A 15,736-nucleotide genomic window follows, 5' to 3' on the forward strand; every position below is an offset into this window, starting at 1 on the left:
TGCGACGGTTGGGGCGGTGGCGCAGCGCGGCATCCCGTCCCCGGCTGCGAGGAGAGCTGCAGCCCGGTCCCGCTGCGTGACCCGCGCAAAGCATGGCCGCGAGCTCGTTCCCTGAAGCGGCGGTTTGGGAGCTGAGCCCCGCCGTGAAACCCCGGAGGCGGCGCTGGGCCGTACCGCGGCCCGAGGATGACTCGGACGAGGAGCCTGCCGTGCTGGTCCTCAGCCACTTCTCGCGGCCGCCGTATCTCAGCTTCGGCACTCTGCGCGTCGGCGCCTCGCGCACTCGGCTCCTGGGGATCGACAACCCCAACGCGGAGCACGCCGAGGTGGTCGTTGATCGCTTCCCGGCCTCTGCCAGGGGCTTCAGCCTTGAGCGCCGCCGCTTCGCTGTGGAGGTACGGGGCGGCGGGAAGCTGCGGGGGGCACGCGGGGGCTCCGAGCCGTGCTCGCGGGCGGCTGCAGGCGGAGGGGGCCGGGCCTCTCTTCCTAGGAGCCTCCTCCGGTCGGCGTGAGGTGCTCCTGCGCGTTGCGGAGTCATGCTGCCTAGGGAAGAGCTTCTTTTCTAACTCGGCGCGTTCTAGAATCGTAGAATGGCTTGTATTGGAAGGGGCCTTAAAGGGCACCTGGGTCCAATCTGCCTGCCGCCTGCAAGGTTGCCAGCCACTAGCTCAGGCTGCCCAGGGCCCCATCTAGCATTGATAGCTCCAGGGATGGGGTATCCTCTGCTTCCCTGGTCAGTGCCAGGGCCTCACTGTAATTCTAGGAATGTCAGAATTGCAGGATGAAGGTCTCTGAAGATGTACGAATGCTTGTTTTCTGAGAATGTGGCTTTTAAGATTGAAACAATAATCATAGAATCACCAAAGTTGGAAAAGACCTCCAAGGTCATCACATCCAACTGTTCACCTGCCACCAATGTTTCCTCACTAAACCGTGTCCCTTAGTACCACATCTAAATGTTTCCTGAATGCCTCCAGGGATGGTGACTCCACCACCTCCCTGGTCAGTCTGTTCCAGTATCTGGCCACTCTTTTAGAGAAGAAATTTTTCCTAAGATCTGATCTGAACCTCCCTTGTGCAACCTGAGGCCATTCCCTTTAAATCATTCTATGAATCTTTGTGAGGGGAGGCGGTAGCTCTCTGAATATCACCTGCAACAGGGAGCTTGCAAAAGCAGGCTGAAATCCTGCTGTGAAGTATTTAAATTAAAAGATCCTGTTGAAATTAATAAATATTAGCTATTCATAGAATCACAGAAGGGCCTGGGTTGAAAAGGATCACAGTGATCATCTAGTTTCAACCCGCCTGCCATGGGCAGGGTCGCCAACCACTAGACCAGGCTGCCCAGAGCCACATCCAGCCTGGCCTTGAATGCCTCCATGGACGGGGCATCCAAAACCTCCTCGGGGCAACCTGTTCCAGTGCGTCACCAACCTCTGAGTGAAAAGCTTCCTCCTACTTCTAACCTAAACCTCCCCTGTCTCAGTTTAATACCATTCCTCTTTGTCCTATCACTATCCACCCTCACAAACATCTGTTCCCCCTCCTGCTTATATGTTCCCTTCAAGTACTGGAAGGCCACAGTGAGGTCTCTCAGGAGCCTTCTCTTTTCCAAGCTAAATAAGCCCAGTTCCCTCAACCTTTCTTCATAGGAGAAGTGCTCCAGCCCTCTGGTGATCTTAGTGGCCCTCCTCTAGACCCATTCCAAGAGTTCTGCATCTTTCTTGTACTGCTCCAGGCCTGGACCTGGGGCCTTACAAGAGCTGAGTAGAGGGAGACAATCACCTCTGTCTCCCTGCTGGCCACCCCTCTTTTAATGCAGCCCAGAACACGGTTGGCCTTCCATTCTGCAAGTGCATGCTGCTGGCTCATGTCCAGCTTCTCATCTGCTAAGACGCCCAAGTTCTCCTCTACAGGGCTGCTCTCAAGGGTTCTTTGCCCAGTTTGTATAAACACCTGGGACTGCCCCAGCCCAAGTGCAACACATTGTACTTGGCCTTGTTGAACCTCATTAGGTTCACGTGGGCCCACTTCTCCAGCCTGTCCAGGTCCCTCTGGATAGCTTCCCTTCCTTCCAATGTATCGACTGTACCGCTCAGCTTGGTGTCGTCTGCAAACTTGCTGAGGGTGCACTCGATGCCATCGTCTATGCTACTGATAAGGATGTTGAAGAGCACTGGTCCCAAGACTGATCCCTGAGGGACACCGCTTGTGACCAGCCTCCACCCTGACACAGAACCATTGATGACAACTCTTTGGCCTCGACCAACCAACCAATTCCTAATCCACCGAACAGTCCATCCTTCAAATCCATACCTCTCCAATTTAGAGAGAAGGATGTGGTAAGGGACCATGTCAAAGGTTTTGCATAAGTCCAGATAGATGACATACATTGCCTTTCCCCCATCCATTGATGCAGTCACTCTGTCATAGAAGGCCACCAGATTGGTCAGGCACGATCTGCCCTTGGTGAAGCCATGCTGGCTGTCTCAAATCACCTCTATCTTGCATGTGCCTTAACATAGCTTCTAGGAGGATCTTCTCCATGATCTTCCTAGGCACGGAGGTGCTGCTCACTGGCTCATCCTTTCTCCCTTTCTTAAAAATGGGAGTAATGTTTCCCTTTTTCCAGTCACCGGGGACTTCACCAGACAGCCATGATTTTTCAGATATGATGGACTGCAGCTCGGCAACCACATCAGCCATATTGTTGACAGATCTTGCTGTGTAACCATGTGTTGGATTAGTGTGGTTTCAGGAAATGGATCTGCTTAAAGAGGCAGAACTCCTTGTTCAAATGCTCTGAAGATTGGTAGTTTTCACACTGTTTGAATTTGACTACGGTATAAAAATTTTTTGATCTGTTTGTATTGATACCTGCAGAGCACAGAAGTGATTTGGTAGGGAACTCTGCATGAAGAATCTTTACAGCATACACAGAGCTCTGTGACTTTGTTTTTTATTTGCAGATCAGACCCTCAGCATCTTCACTTTTATTCAATGAGCTTGTCTGTGTAATCCTATCTCTGCAGATGATCTGACTAAAAAAAATGATGATTGTGTTTACATTCAGCTGAGGTCCTGAAACCGAGCCTTGGGTTACAAGTCCAAATGCTGTTCTCTGAAAATGACCTTTTTAGATTAATATGTGCAAAAAAATCATGTGATCTCTTCTGCCTACTTTTACCCTAGTCTTATCCTTTCTATTGTGTGTTACGTTTGTATGTGTTCTTGCTTGCTTTCCATTATAATTTCTTGAAGAATTAGATGTCTCTTGAGTAAAACGATTTTTTTGGTTGTTTGCTTAAATTAATATAATGAAGGGTGAAGAATTGACATTTAGCGATGCATTATCACTTCATAGTGTCAAAATATGCATTTCTTCTGTCTTCTGCTTCTGCTTTGGTTTGGTTACTCTCATATTCGATGATAAAAAGGTTTACGTAAGTGCTATATATTAAACATTTCTTTCCATTAGTCAGGGCAAAGAATATTTGTTTATGTAACATGGACCCCATCAGAAGAAGGCAAGGTCAGAGAACTGGTAACATTTGTTGTCAATGGCATTGTAAAGCATCAGGCTGTGCTCTTGGGTGTTGCTGAACAGCCTCTGAAAAAAAAGGTGAGTACATTTTTATCATCTTATCTAATGTCATTATTTTAACGTAGCTGAAACATACTGTTTTTATTAGTAAAAATTCAATGAAGGATTAAAAATTCATAATTGTTGTTTGTGGGAGGGCACTTTGTATATATATTTTTTTCAACAGGCTTGAAAAATAGGTACTGGTGTATTACTGCTTAGAGACAGAAATATTACTCCCCCAGAAAAACCCTATTTTCAAGCATGGAAATAAGTTATAGTGAATTTTGGAGTAGATGTGTTGACTTTACCTTCTTTTTTGGACTATCGTCTTGTTGGTACTTTTAGTACAGTGATGGATTTAGATGCTTATTTTATGGCAATTGCAAAAAGGTTTTGACTGGAAGTGGTGTTTGAAAATTACCTGATCCAACCTTCTGCTGAAAGGAGTGCTTCAGACTAGTTGTGCATTGCCTTGCCAAGTCGAGCCTTGAGCTTTTGCGGTGAGGGAGATTGTAGCTCTACTGTGGACATCCTATTCCTGTTTTAAATTTCTTCATTATGAAGATGCATCTTTTCCCTACGCGTGTATATAAACAGATTCAATTTTCCTCATCAGCAACCTGTGCCTGCTGCATCTTGCTGTACTGCCGTAGGTTCTTACTGTAGAATCATAGAAATGGCTCAAGCTGCCCAGGGCCCCATCCAACCTGGCCTTGAATGCTTCCATGGATGGGGAGTTCACAGCTTCTCTACTACCTACTTCTTAGGTGTTAGAAAGCTGCAAGTAGAGTCCTCAAGCTTTCTCCTTGCTAGCCTAAACGTTACCCTTTCATCATGTTATATGCCTAGATATTCTTTTTTATAATTTTAGACTTTGAAAGCGTGTACTAATGTACTAATGTTCACTTCTATGCATACATGTATGCAGAAAGTCAGTATACTAACATTTATTTATGGTTCTTTTTCAGAAGAGTCTTTGGGATACTATAAAAAAGAAAAACAGTTCAGAAACATCTGTTTCAAGGAAAATTAATAAAAGAAATTCAAAAGTTAAAAATGTTAATAAAACCTTTCAAGTTTCCCAGAAGGCTGACAGACTAAGAAGCCCACTTCAGTCTTGTGAAAATCAGAACGCAATGCAAAATAGTACATCGCCAGTAAATGAATCTCTTGTTGGCTCAGAAAATAAATTGCCTATCTCTCCTATTGCACCAGTACTAGAAGAACTTCGTACTACTGCTTGCACACCAATTTCAATGAGGAGATCTACTACATTCTCAGATATTGCTGCTGCTGTAAATGAGGGGTTATTGCCCGAAATGGACAGCCGTAACTTCAATAAATCAGTTGATGACCACAATGAATTGAAATCTGGAAGTGCATATGGTTCTTCTGGATTAGGAAAACCACCAATTTCAAATGATGAAGTAATTCTCAATTGCACGCTCTCACCTGTTTGCACTCCAGAACATTCATCTGTGCCCTTTTTAAGTACACGGAGATTTTTAAGTCCAGATTCTTTTGTAAATGACAGTTATCAAGTTGATGGAGATATAGTAGAGCCACCCGTTCCAATTCTGTCACCTGATCAATTTGTGAAAGACATGCAATTGTATATGCAATTAAAGACTCCCAAACCCGAGGCAGCTTTAATATCTTCTACTACAGAGACTTACGTCATGAAAGAATGTGTCCCCTCAAAATGGAAAAAAAATGGAGACAGACAGACAAAAACACAGGTTCATGTAGAACGTGTGTTAAATGAAGCCTTTGAGGTACATAGCATAGATTCGCAAGTGCTTCATTATAACAAATCCAAAGAAAATCTCTTCAGTTGTCCTTCTAAAGAGGAATTTCAAACATGTTCTTCTCAGATAGAGCAACCGAAAAAGCGCCCAGTTCTTTCTGCCACTGTCATCAAAAATAAGCCCAATGCTGAAGAGAGGAAAAAAATGGAAATGCTTCAGCCCAAATCTAAAAAATGCCTTGATAGCGCAATAATGACATGTGAAAATACAGTGCCATTATACACAAAGACTGAAATATCTGAACATCTTCCAGTCATAGGTCCAGTTTCAGCTGGGAATAAGTGTCCCAGTGACAAAGTAAGCTCATCTACTGAATCAACTTCTTTGTGTCGTAAGAGGAAAAATGAAGTATATATGGAAAAAAATAGAGTTTTGGGCCCAGTGCATGTGGAAGAAGTGGAAAGAAAAAGAGCTCTTACATCTAGCGTGGACAATAAAACGCATACTACCGTGAGACCATCAGCCTTCAAACATACAACCCGAGAGAGAATGGGGCAGAACAGGAAAGCTGGTGAGCTGTAATTTCATTTATCACTTCTGGAAAATGCCTTCGTTTATAAAATTTGCATAGCAAACTGAACTGTCCAGCAACAGTCAAGGATATTTCGTATCTCTGAAATGTGGCTCTTTGTAATTTCTGTCTTAGATATTATCTGCATTGTACAAATTTGAAGACTAGATTTGAGTTTTGATTATGCTATTAGATTCAAATTTACTTCATTTTTATAAATCTTGGTAATGACAGAAACAGAAAAAGTGTCTGGCAGTTCCTGAGCACGGTAATTCAAATTTACTGGAAACTTGCTCACTGCGCAATGTTGCTGTTACACTGTACACTTACCAAGGTGAATATTTGCATCCCTTTCTGCTGTCATGGATTTTCAAATTTGTTCCTAAGTCTTATTTGCACTGCCTGTTTCTTTTACTGTCTGCAGTGAGTATGATATCAGCTTTCCGTAGATCTTTCTACCTCTGCAGTTTACCGATGCTTCGTTGCTTGAAGATCAGAACAAGCTGACTTTGTGCCTTTCAATGTGCTCTTATGATTTCAAAAAGTTCCACTCTCAAATATGTTAGGGAACACAAGGGTAATGTTAGGGTACACAAGTGGTAACTAAAAGAAGCATTTCATTTGAGAATCTTCCTGCAGTCTCTGTAATATATTACAGAAAAAAAATATATCATGGCTTTGAGAAAAAAATAGCATATGCTCTTTTCTTCAGTTCTTCAGATGACCTATTCTGTGATCTAGATTTGGTTTCGGGCTTTCAGTAATGTGGTTTGAGTTCAGGCTCTTTAAAACAGTCTACATAAACACTCACCAGGTCCATGTCCAGCAGGGAAAAGCAATGCTACCCACCAGATTATTTCTATGCATCCAGAAGTGTGACTGTAGATGATATCATTTTTGAGTTACGTTCTTTTTAGCGCTGTCTCTTTCAAAATATAACCTGTTATTGTAATTGCACATGTAGGTAGCGTAGTAGATGCTGTTGATAGGCTTCACAAGGAAAAATCATATTCCACTATAAAAGTTACCTTTGCAACGTCCAGCCTCAGAATAATCCATGTTAAACCCAGCTTTCTTATTAACAATCAAAATATACTTAAAGCTTATGGGAATAACAGGAGAGGTTGGAATAAGCATGAAAAAAAACCACTTCAGCAGAACTTATTAACATAATCTGTAAATTACAATCTCTTATTTTTTTGGTTCTGAAATAACGTCTCGTCATTTGGTGTAAGCCAGGGATCAAAGTCCATTTGTAGATTCTTATTTTTTTTTAATCCTTCATTTGATGTGAGCGTGACAAAATGTTTGCTCTGAAAGTGTTTGTTTTCATGCATTCAGAAAATCTAGGTCTATTAATCCCAGGTCACTTCATCCATCAAAGCTCTATCAGGATCCGTTAGGATCAATTTTAACAGTACAATTATTTGATGTTCTGAAGAACTGTGAAATAACATCACTCTTACATGCTCTTAACTGTTCTTCCCCTCTTGACTGTAGATGAGGTACTCTGCTTAACTTTCTTCATCATCAGGAGATTGCTGCTATCTTATAGGGGTCCGTAGGAAATCACTCCAGTTCTGTGCTGTTACAAGAATTATAAATCCTGATATGATAAGTTTCACTGGATTTTTTATCATTATTTGTGTGCTCTTCTTAGGTTCTTCCCTTCAGAAAGCATCAAAAACAGTCAATAGAATTAATAAACCCATTGCTGGATTGGCTCAATCTCACCTGACGTTTGTGAAACCACTGAAAACAGGTAAACAGAATTCTGATATTCAGTAAATCCATATCCACTGAACTAATTGCTCTATTACTGTTGCTTGTAGTTGAGACCTAACTGGGTAGAGTTGGGATGAAATAGAGGATTGTACCTACAATTAAATAACTAGTAGAAAATTTTGTACTTTTTGTGATGTATCTCGTAAGAAACCTGTTGTAACACATGGTTCAACCAGCAAATCTGGTACTTGTAAGTTGATCTGATCAGAAAAAATGTGTGTATAAAATGCTTGTTCCTGGAGATGATACGACTCAACAGGATTTTGTCCTGAGATGTGTGGGAAAAATGACCTGTGTTCCAGAAATCATGTCTTTGTCCTAGTGGTCTGACTTTATCCATGTTTTGTGACTGAAATTTATCTACTGGTGGCTGACTCACAAGTCACTGGAGATTCCAAAAACCTAGTTTTTTTCTGCTCTAGTGCTAGATGGAGTGTCAGACGTTAATCTTTTCCACAATTTGCTTGTCATGCAGTTGAAGAACTGCTTTTCCTTGATTGAAGGAGAGACTGACTTTTTGATTTTATGCCTTTCTTTTAAGTCATTCCTAGGCACCCGATGCCTTTTGCTGCTAAAAACATGTTTTATGATGAACGTTGGAAGGAGAAGCAACAACGAGGTTTCACTTGGTGGTTAAATTTTGTACTCACCCCTGATGACTTCAGCGTAAAAACAAACACCTCACAAGGTAGGGTGCAAAATTTTCACTTTTTTCACTTTTAACCTTCTTAAATGTTTTGTTCATATTAATGAATATCTTAACACTTGTCCTATTTGTCATTTTACTTTGTATTACATTAAGCTCTTATATAAAGAGTAGATCTTGTTATTTCATAGTTCTTAAATTTACCCGCATTTTAAACAGTAAATGCAGCTGCTCTTCTCTTGGGAGAAGAGAACCATCATAAAACCAGTGTTCCTAAAGCACCGACGAAAGAGGAAGCATCTCTAAAGGCATATACTGCTCGCCGCAGACTGAACAAGTTACGTCGGGATGCTTGTCGTTTGTTTACATCTGAAACAATGGTTAAAGCTATTAAGAAGCTGGAAGTTGAGATTGAAACTCGACGTTTGCTAGTTCGTCGAGACAGGCATCTCTGGAAAGATGTAGGTAGGAATACTAAAAATTTTCATAGTCTACTTTTTTGTGAGTAGAAAAATGATTGCTCATAATCTTAGTTGGTTTAAACTAAAAGCAATTGTTAGAACATTTTTCTATTATATGGAGCATTTGCTGAATGTAATATCACAAAATGCTTTTTTGCAGGAGAGAGGCAGAAAGTCCTTAACTGGCTTTTATCTTACAACCCCTTGTGGCTGCGTATAGGTCTGGAGGTAAGTGCGGAACTTATGGTCTGTAATCAACATATTGAGAAAATCTGGCAAGATTTCTAGTAGAGAATGTTTTGGGTTTCTCTTATATTTTTTGTTTTATTAGTCCAAGTAGGTTTGATTAAGTTATAGCATGTTTACTTTTGCTTTATTATAACTGATTTGCATTAAAAGTTGTTTACTTTATTAAAAAGAAAAATATTTAATCAAGGAAAGTTGGACTAATTACAGAAGAGCAGGTTGCAGTTAGTTTCACTCCTCACTGAGCTATAGGAAGATGCATCTTTCTCCAGGGAGCTCCTGATTGATTTCATCAAATGCGAATTATCAAACATGTTTTTACATAAGACAGAATATTCTGAAATTTCCTTTGGTTTTATCTTTTAGTCACTGTTATAAAAAATGATTTTTAGAGGCTAACTACCACTTGCTATTACAGAATTTCAGTATTATTTCTGTAGCGTATGATATTCGCAAGAGCATATAGTGCTTCAGGTCATTTTTAACGTTTTTTTTTTTTTTTTCTTCTTCATATTAGACTGTTTATGGGGAACTGATAACTTTGGAAAGCAATAGTGATTTTATAGGTTTGGCAGTATTTATTCTTAATCGCTTGCTTTGGAACCCCGACATTGCAGCTGAATATAGACATCCCACTGTGCCTCACCTTTACCGAGAAGGTAACTGGTATTCCCCCAAAATAGGCCATCCTAGCAATTAATTTTTGAACTGCCACTTAATTGGTTCTGTCATTTTAGGTCACGAAGAAGCCTTGTCAAAATTTACACTGAAAAAATTGCTATTGTTAGTTTGCTTTCTGGATCGTGCTAAACAGTCCAGATTGATTGGCCATGACCCTTGCCTCTTTTGTAAGGATGCAGAATTCAAGGTAAGAAAGATATGATTTGATGTCTCTGTCCAGCACTGTTCTACGTATGAGCATGCTGTGACTGAACGTGGGATTTTTTTTTTTTAATATCATGATGTATTTTTCTACAATGGGTCTTGGCTGTTCATGCTTGTGCTTTTACCTGAGCGTTCTTGGTGCATGGCCTCACGGTTATGAAAAAGATTTCTCAGGAACATTTTGTGTTGGTTTTTTAGGAAGGACTCTGTTATGTTGCATTACCTTGCTTCCCTTTCTAAAGCTAAGCTTTTGCACTGTTCTTAAGTATTGCTCTAGTACTGCAGTTGATCTTAAACCAGTTTGTGGGTTTTCTGCTTTTTCTTCTGTTATTTTACTGTGATAAGGGAGTATGCAGCATCTGTCATATAAACTCTATAACAAATGTCTTTACTACATTGGAAGAAAATTTCCGGTACTTTTGTACTGCACAGACAAGCTGTGAAAGACATTTATTTTTTTAAATATTTGTATCTAACTTATATCTGTGTTTGTTTTAAGTCAAGTAAAGACATTCTGCTGGCAATTTCTCGTGACTTCCTGAGTGGTGAAGGTGATCTTTCCCGCCATCTTGGTTTCCTGGGACTACCAGTCAGTCATATTCAAACTCCACTGGATGAATTTGATTTTGCTGTAACAAACCTGGCTGTGGACTTACAGTGTGGCATTCGTCTTGTGTATGTTGATACAGAATTATGTTGAACTATTCATTTTCTTTATAAAATACTTAAGATGAACTAAGTTAAGGTATTGAACTGTGAAATTCCCTTTGTTAGGAGAGCAATGGAACTTCTAACCAAAGACTGGAGTCTTTCAAAACAGCTGAGAGTTCCCGCAATTAGTCGTCTACAGAAGATGCATAATGTCAATATTGTTCTCAATGTTCTTAAGGAGCGAGGAATTCACTTGAAAGATGACAGCGGTAAGGCCTAGAAATCAGTTATTCTAAATCCACTACAGGATTAGTGGATGTTTTATTTCTTTGTTTTATTTAATAGGTGCTTCAATTGACTGTAGGGATATTGTGGACAGACACAGGGAACGAACATTAGCTCTGCTGTGGAAAATTGTCTTTGCTTTCCAGGTATAACTTCTTTGTGTTTCTTTTTTTTTTTCTTTTTTTACTAATTGCAGGTGAAAGGTAATGAAGGTGTCAGTCCTTTAGCAACTATTTGTTGTCTGCGTAGGCAAGACATCTAATGTCTAATAGCCCTAACGTTATATTTTAACATTTTTACCCATGCTTTTTTTCTTGTATACAGTCATAAAGGTTTTTGGAGGAAAAAAAAAAACACGCAGATACTTTTGAGCTTATGATGTTAGGCTATTGGAATTGGTAGTTAGACTAAAATAACTTTGGTTTCCAAAAGTGGGTAAGCACTTAGTAACTGGAAAGTGAAAGCAGAGAATCAAATTTTGAATCGGCTTGTGAGGTTACTCTGACAGGCTGAATAGAGTATTTAATGAAGCTATAAACACTCTTCACTACTGTCTTCTGCCTGCCTTATCGCCCAGCTCCAGCGCCCACTTCTGCTAAACTGCTCTGTAACCTTTTGCCATGAAACAGGGAGAGCGTGGGTTTAAGTTCTTTGCTTGAAGCAGTTGGTAGTGGATGAGGCCACCTATGCTGGCAAGTCCATATTAATCACTACTGACTTAGTATGCCAGGTAATGAGAGTAGTTTCTCTTTCTTTAAAAGGCAATACCTAAAGCTTCCACGTCCAGCTGTTTTAACGATGGCATAAATAAATTATTTTTTTTGGTCTTTCATAATAGGTGGATATTCTTCTTAATGTGGAGCAGTTAAAAGAAGAAATCAAATTTTTAAAGAATGCACATAAGATAAAAATGCAGCTGGGTGCTCTCAAGCTTTTTTCAAGTTGCAGAGTACAAGAAGATAGCAGTAGTAGCCCCTCACCTCAAAGTCACAGTGAAAATGTGAAGCTGCTGATGGCGTGGGTTAATGCCGTTTGTGGATTTTACAATATTAAGGTAACCTGCTTATTCTTTAAAGAGCAGAATTCTTCAAGCTATCAAATAATGTCGTTACAGGCAATACTAATTAGTTTCAAATATCCTTCTCAACTTCATATAAGCTGAATTGGAATAACCATTTTCCTGTGGATTGACCCGCAGCTCTCCTTTTAAACAAACTTGAGCAAAAGGATAGCACCTTCTAGCTAGTCTCATGCATAAAAATGCATTTTAGGAATATAACATTTTAGTTGAAGTGGTTTTTTGTTGTTGTTGTTTTTTGTTTTTTAAATGAGTATTCATCCTAAAAGTTTTTGTGCATAATTTTTTTACTGTTCATAGTAACTGTGAGCATTAAGCTGGTGTTTAGGCCAAGGAGGATTCCTCTCTTCAGAGATATCTGTTTAGAAGGATTACATGGCCAGTTGTTCTCTCTGAGAAGCCCTGTTAAGACACTTGTATTCGATCAGAACACTGTCACACCTGATAATTTTTCTGAAAGACAAAACACAGTCCTTGAAGCTCATGCAAGTTCATACCTTATTTCTGCACTGAAGACCTACGTGAGAGCAATCTGTAGAAGTTTCCAGAGATCCTTCTGCAGAAACAGTGCTTTATTTTTGAAGCATTTATCTTGAAGTTTCACTGTACAGTAATTCACACTCGTTGCGGGTTTCTTACAGCTATGACAATGTGTAGTGAATGTTCAAAGGAAGCAATAGTTTCATAACGTTTCTGTTCAAAATAAGCAATCAGAGTTCATATCTGATCTAGTGCCTGATGTACTGGTCAGCAACCCTGCCCACAGCAAGGAGTTGGAGCTAGATGATCTTTCAGGTCCCTTCCAATCCAGGCCATCCTGTGATGGGTCGCTTTCAAAAGTACAAGACATAAACTGGGTATAGAATTTTCTATCAATTAACCGGTATCGAAAAATCAAGGCAGCTGTATCTTATTAAACAGGTGGAAAATTTCACAGTCTGTTTCTCAGATGGAAGAGTACTGTGTCATTTGATTCATCATTACCACCCGTGTTATGTGCCATTGGAAGCTGTGTGCCAGCGTACAACTCAAACGGTAGAGTGCTCAAGAACTCATAAGGTGGGACTAAATTGTTCCTCCTCATCCTCTTCAGAGTCTGATACTTCTCTAAATGTTATGGAAGGACCATTTGACCAAAGTAAGTTACTTGATGTTCAGAAGCACTTGTTAAATCCATTACTCTTACGCTCGATCTAATTTGACCCATATTTTCTCTTTGCAAAGCTGTAACTGCTTCAGTCTTGTACAAGGAACTGTTAGAAAATGAAAAGAAGAACTTCCAGCTGATCAATAATGCAGTTGCTGACCTAGGTGGAATACCAGCAATGATTCATGTCTCAGACATGTCAAATACAATTCCTGATGAGAAGGTGAGATAGCTGACTTTAGAGTTGATGTAAATGTATACAGCTATCTCGTGTGGTCCTTAACTTGGCTATATTCTGTGTTTACATAGGTTGTTATTACCTACCTGTCGTTTCTGTGCTCACGGCTTCTAGATCTACGGCAGGAAACTCGAGCTGCTCGTTTAATTCAGTCTGCTTGGAGGAAATACAGCCTGAAAAGGGAACTGAAACTTTCTCAGGTACTCTATCTGTGTAGTACTTGGAGCTCCTACTTTGAGAAATACTAAGTAAAGAGTATAAATTCACTGTTTATACAGTATACAGGTTTATTAGAACAATATTGGCATTAAAATTCATACCAGTAATATTATCAATTTATATGGACTTGCTGGTCTCATAATCTACTAAAAATTAGTTGAAAACCATTCTAAAGTAGTTACATGTTTTACAAGTCGAATGCTCCTTAAAAATTAATCTCCTTCAGGAATTATTTTGTGTTCTAACTAAAATGTAGCACTCCTTAAATCCTTTTCCTGAGTCAGGTGTGAAGTTGCTGTGCTGCTTGCCTGAACTGAAAAGAGCCATTCATTTTAAATTCCTATCAGTTGTTATTTTATTTAATTACATCTTATGTAAAATTACGTCTTGTAAAATTAAACTCTCTGTTTAGGTGCTAAACTGCTAGGCTTCCCCGTAGTGTTTTGAGTCAAGTCATGTATTATTTTGTTTCTCGCTTCTCTAGTAGTTATGCCAGAACTTGAAGTGATCATAAAACTGTGATACCACTAAGGCTGATAAACACCTTTAAATGTATCTGAGATTGCTATTAGAAACTTGAGCGGTGTCCAAGTGAAATAGTTTAAGAATCTGTGGCATACAATGGGGGATTTTTCATCTCCAGCTTCTTTACTTTATTAAAAGAATACAGTCTTGATGCTAAGATAGAAGTGTTTCCTTTATAAATAACTTTTAGAATACCTTATAGCAAAGTGGGCGGTGGGTGGGTGGTGTCAAAAACAAAACCCACAGGCACCGCAGAGGTTATTTTGCATTTAATCTTGCAACATGAGCAATTCTGCTCTGCCGTATGGCACTACGGATAGACTACTAGTTAGGATTCTGACTAGATGAGCTTTTTACTTAGGTATTACATTGACAAGGTGCTTTTTCTGTTGCCCTGATGTATATCAGTCTGTTACCACCGTCACTGGGGTACTGTAAAAACACCGTTCGGTCTATGCAGACAAACCTCTGGCTGGATGGACATGATCCGATGTGGCCAGTTTTGTATTTTTATGATATTTCAGTGTAGCTGGATACCATTATTATGAATCTCTTGAACTGTTGTGAATAAGAACTAAAATTGAGGCTTAAAAACAGAGTTCTTGAGAAGCAATGAAAAAGTCTTAACAGATGCAATGTACTGTCAAGGCAGAAAGATGCAGATTTTGGTTATACCATACTTTTACAAAAAACTTGGTGCTGAAGTAAGCATTCTGTCTCAGAAAATTTATTGAAATTGGATAAAGAAAAGGAGTGGTATCGACAAGCCTTAATTTTACATGATTGCTTTAGATAGTTTTTTAATACACCAAAAATATGAACAGAACTCTCAATCCTGACTGTTCGGTTCAAATTCACTCTTTGTAGGAAAGAGACAGAGCTGCTCGGATAATTCAAAAATACGCAATAAACTTCTTGTCTCATCGACGCCTTGTGAAGGAACACAATGCGGCAGTCATCATCCAGAAGCACTGGAGAAGATTCTTAGCTAGGATGATTTTTTTAAATCTAAAAAAGACAAAATGGGAGGAAGCCAGAAGTAAATCTGCCACAGTAATTCAGGTAATTTGTTTTAAAGTGAGATTATGCAGCAAGGAAACCCTCTGAAACCTGGAAGAAGCAGTATTGCTCAGGGTCATTTGTTCTGCTTACAGCAACAGATGTCTATTCAGAGAAAAATGGTATTATGGTTTTAAATCTGTAATTGTTACTTTTTAGTAAGTATTTTGTACTGGTATACCACAAATGTTACTGGTGTATCACTGGGCCTTAAACCAGCCAGGACTAATCAGATAATTCCACATTGCTTCTCTTCAGCTGTTGAAGCTCAAGATGGTCTCTCTCCTAATGCTATGACACTTGCAGTTGGCACTTTCAGAATAGCAGGAATTAGTTACCACTTCATAGCTAGTAATTGGCTAGTTAACTCTTAAGATATTTTCCCCACTGTTACTCAAAACATTCTGAAGATTCTTTGGAATGGATGTTAAAGAATTGCTGATTTATCATGTATTTTAATACGTAACCTTTCGTTGACAGGGCACATCATTTTTTTTTCCCTGGAATATAAAGTGCTCAAAATAGCAAAGATTGAAGTAATTAACTTTTTAAAATCGTTTGTTTGTTTTTAATATACATATCTGGGCATTAGAGAATCATAAGGAC

The 15,736-nt window shown here is 39.7% G+C and overlaps 1 protein-coding gene across 3 annotated transcripts in view; it reads left to right on the forward strand.

Annotated features, from left to right (window-relative positions):
• Nucleotides 1-10: 10 nt before the first annotated feature.
• ASPM (abnormal spindle microtubule assembly) overlaps nt 11-15,736 on the forward strand; it is a 31,848-nt gene continuing 16,122 nt past the window's right edge. For all 3 annotated transcript variants that reach the window (XM_025153247.3, XM_422197.8, XM_025153248.3), the window contains exons 1-17: nt 11-395; nt 3,479-3,622; nt 4,555-5,905; nt 7,566-7,667; nt 8,232-8,378; nt 8,556-8,801; nt 8,958-9,025; nt 9,561-9,702; nt 9,781-9,911; nt 10,428-10,603; nt 10,703-10,848; nt 10,925-11,010; nt 11,703-11,918; nt 12,864-13,080; nt 13,167-13,312; nt 13,399-13,527; nt 14,939-15,133. In XM_025153247.3, coding sequence (XP_025009015.2) covers nt 93-395; nt 3,479-3,622; nt 4,555-5,905; nt 7,566-7,667; nt 8,232-8,378; nt 8,556-8,801; nt 8,958-9,025; nt 9,561-9,702; nt 9,781-9,911; nt 10,428-10,603; nt 10,703-10,848; nt 10,925-11,010; nt 11,703-11,918; nt 12,864-13,080; nt 13,167-13,312; nt 13,399-13,527; nt 14,939-15,133 — 3,945 coding nt within the window. In that variant the 5' untranslated portion in view covers nt 11-92. The remainder of the gene's footprint in view (nt 396-3,478; nt 3,623-4,554; nt 5,906-7,565; nt 7,668-8,231; nt 8,379-8,555; nt 8,802-8,957; nt 9,026-9,560; nt 9,703-9,780; nt 9,912-10,427; nt 10,604-10,702; nt 10,849-10,924; nt 11,011-11,702; nt 11,919-12,863; nt 13,081-13,166; nt 13,313-13,398; nt 13,528-14,938; nt 15,134-15,736) is intronic.

This window comes from Gallus gallus, chromosome 8, assembly GCF_016699485.2.
Source record: "Gallus gallus isolate bGalGal1 chromosome 8, bGalGal1.mat.broiler.GRCg7b, whole genome shotgun sequence".
Lineage (NCBI taxonomy): Eukaryota > Metazoa > Chordata > Aves > Galliformes > Phasianidae > Gallus > Gallus gallus.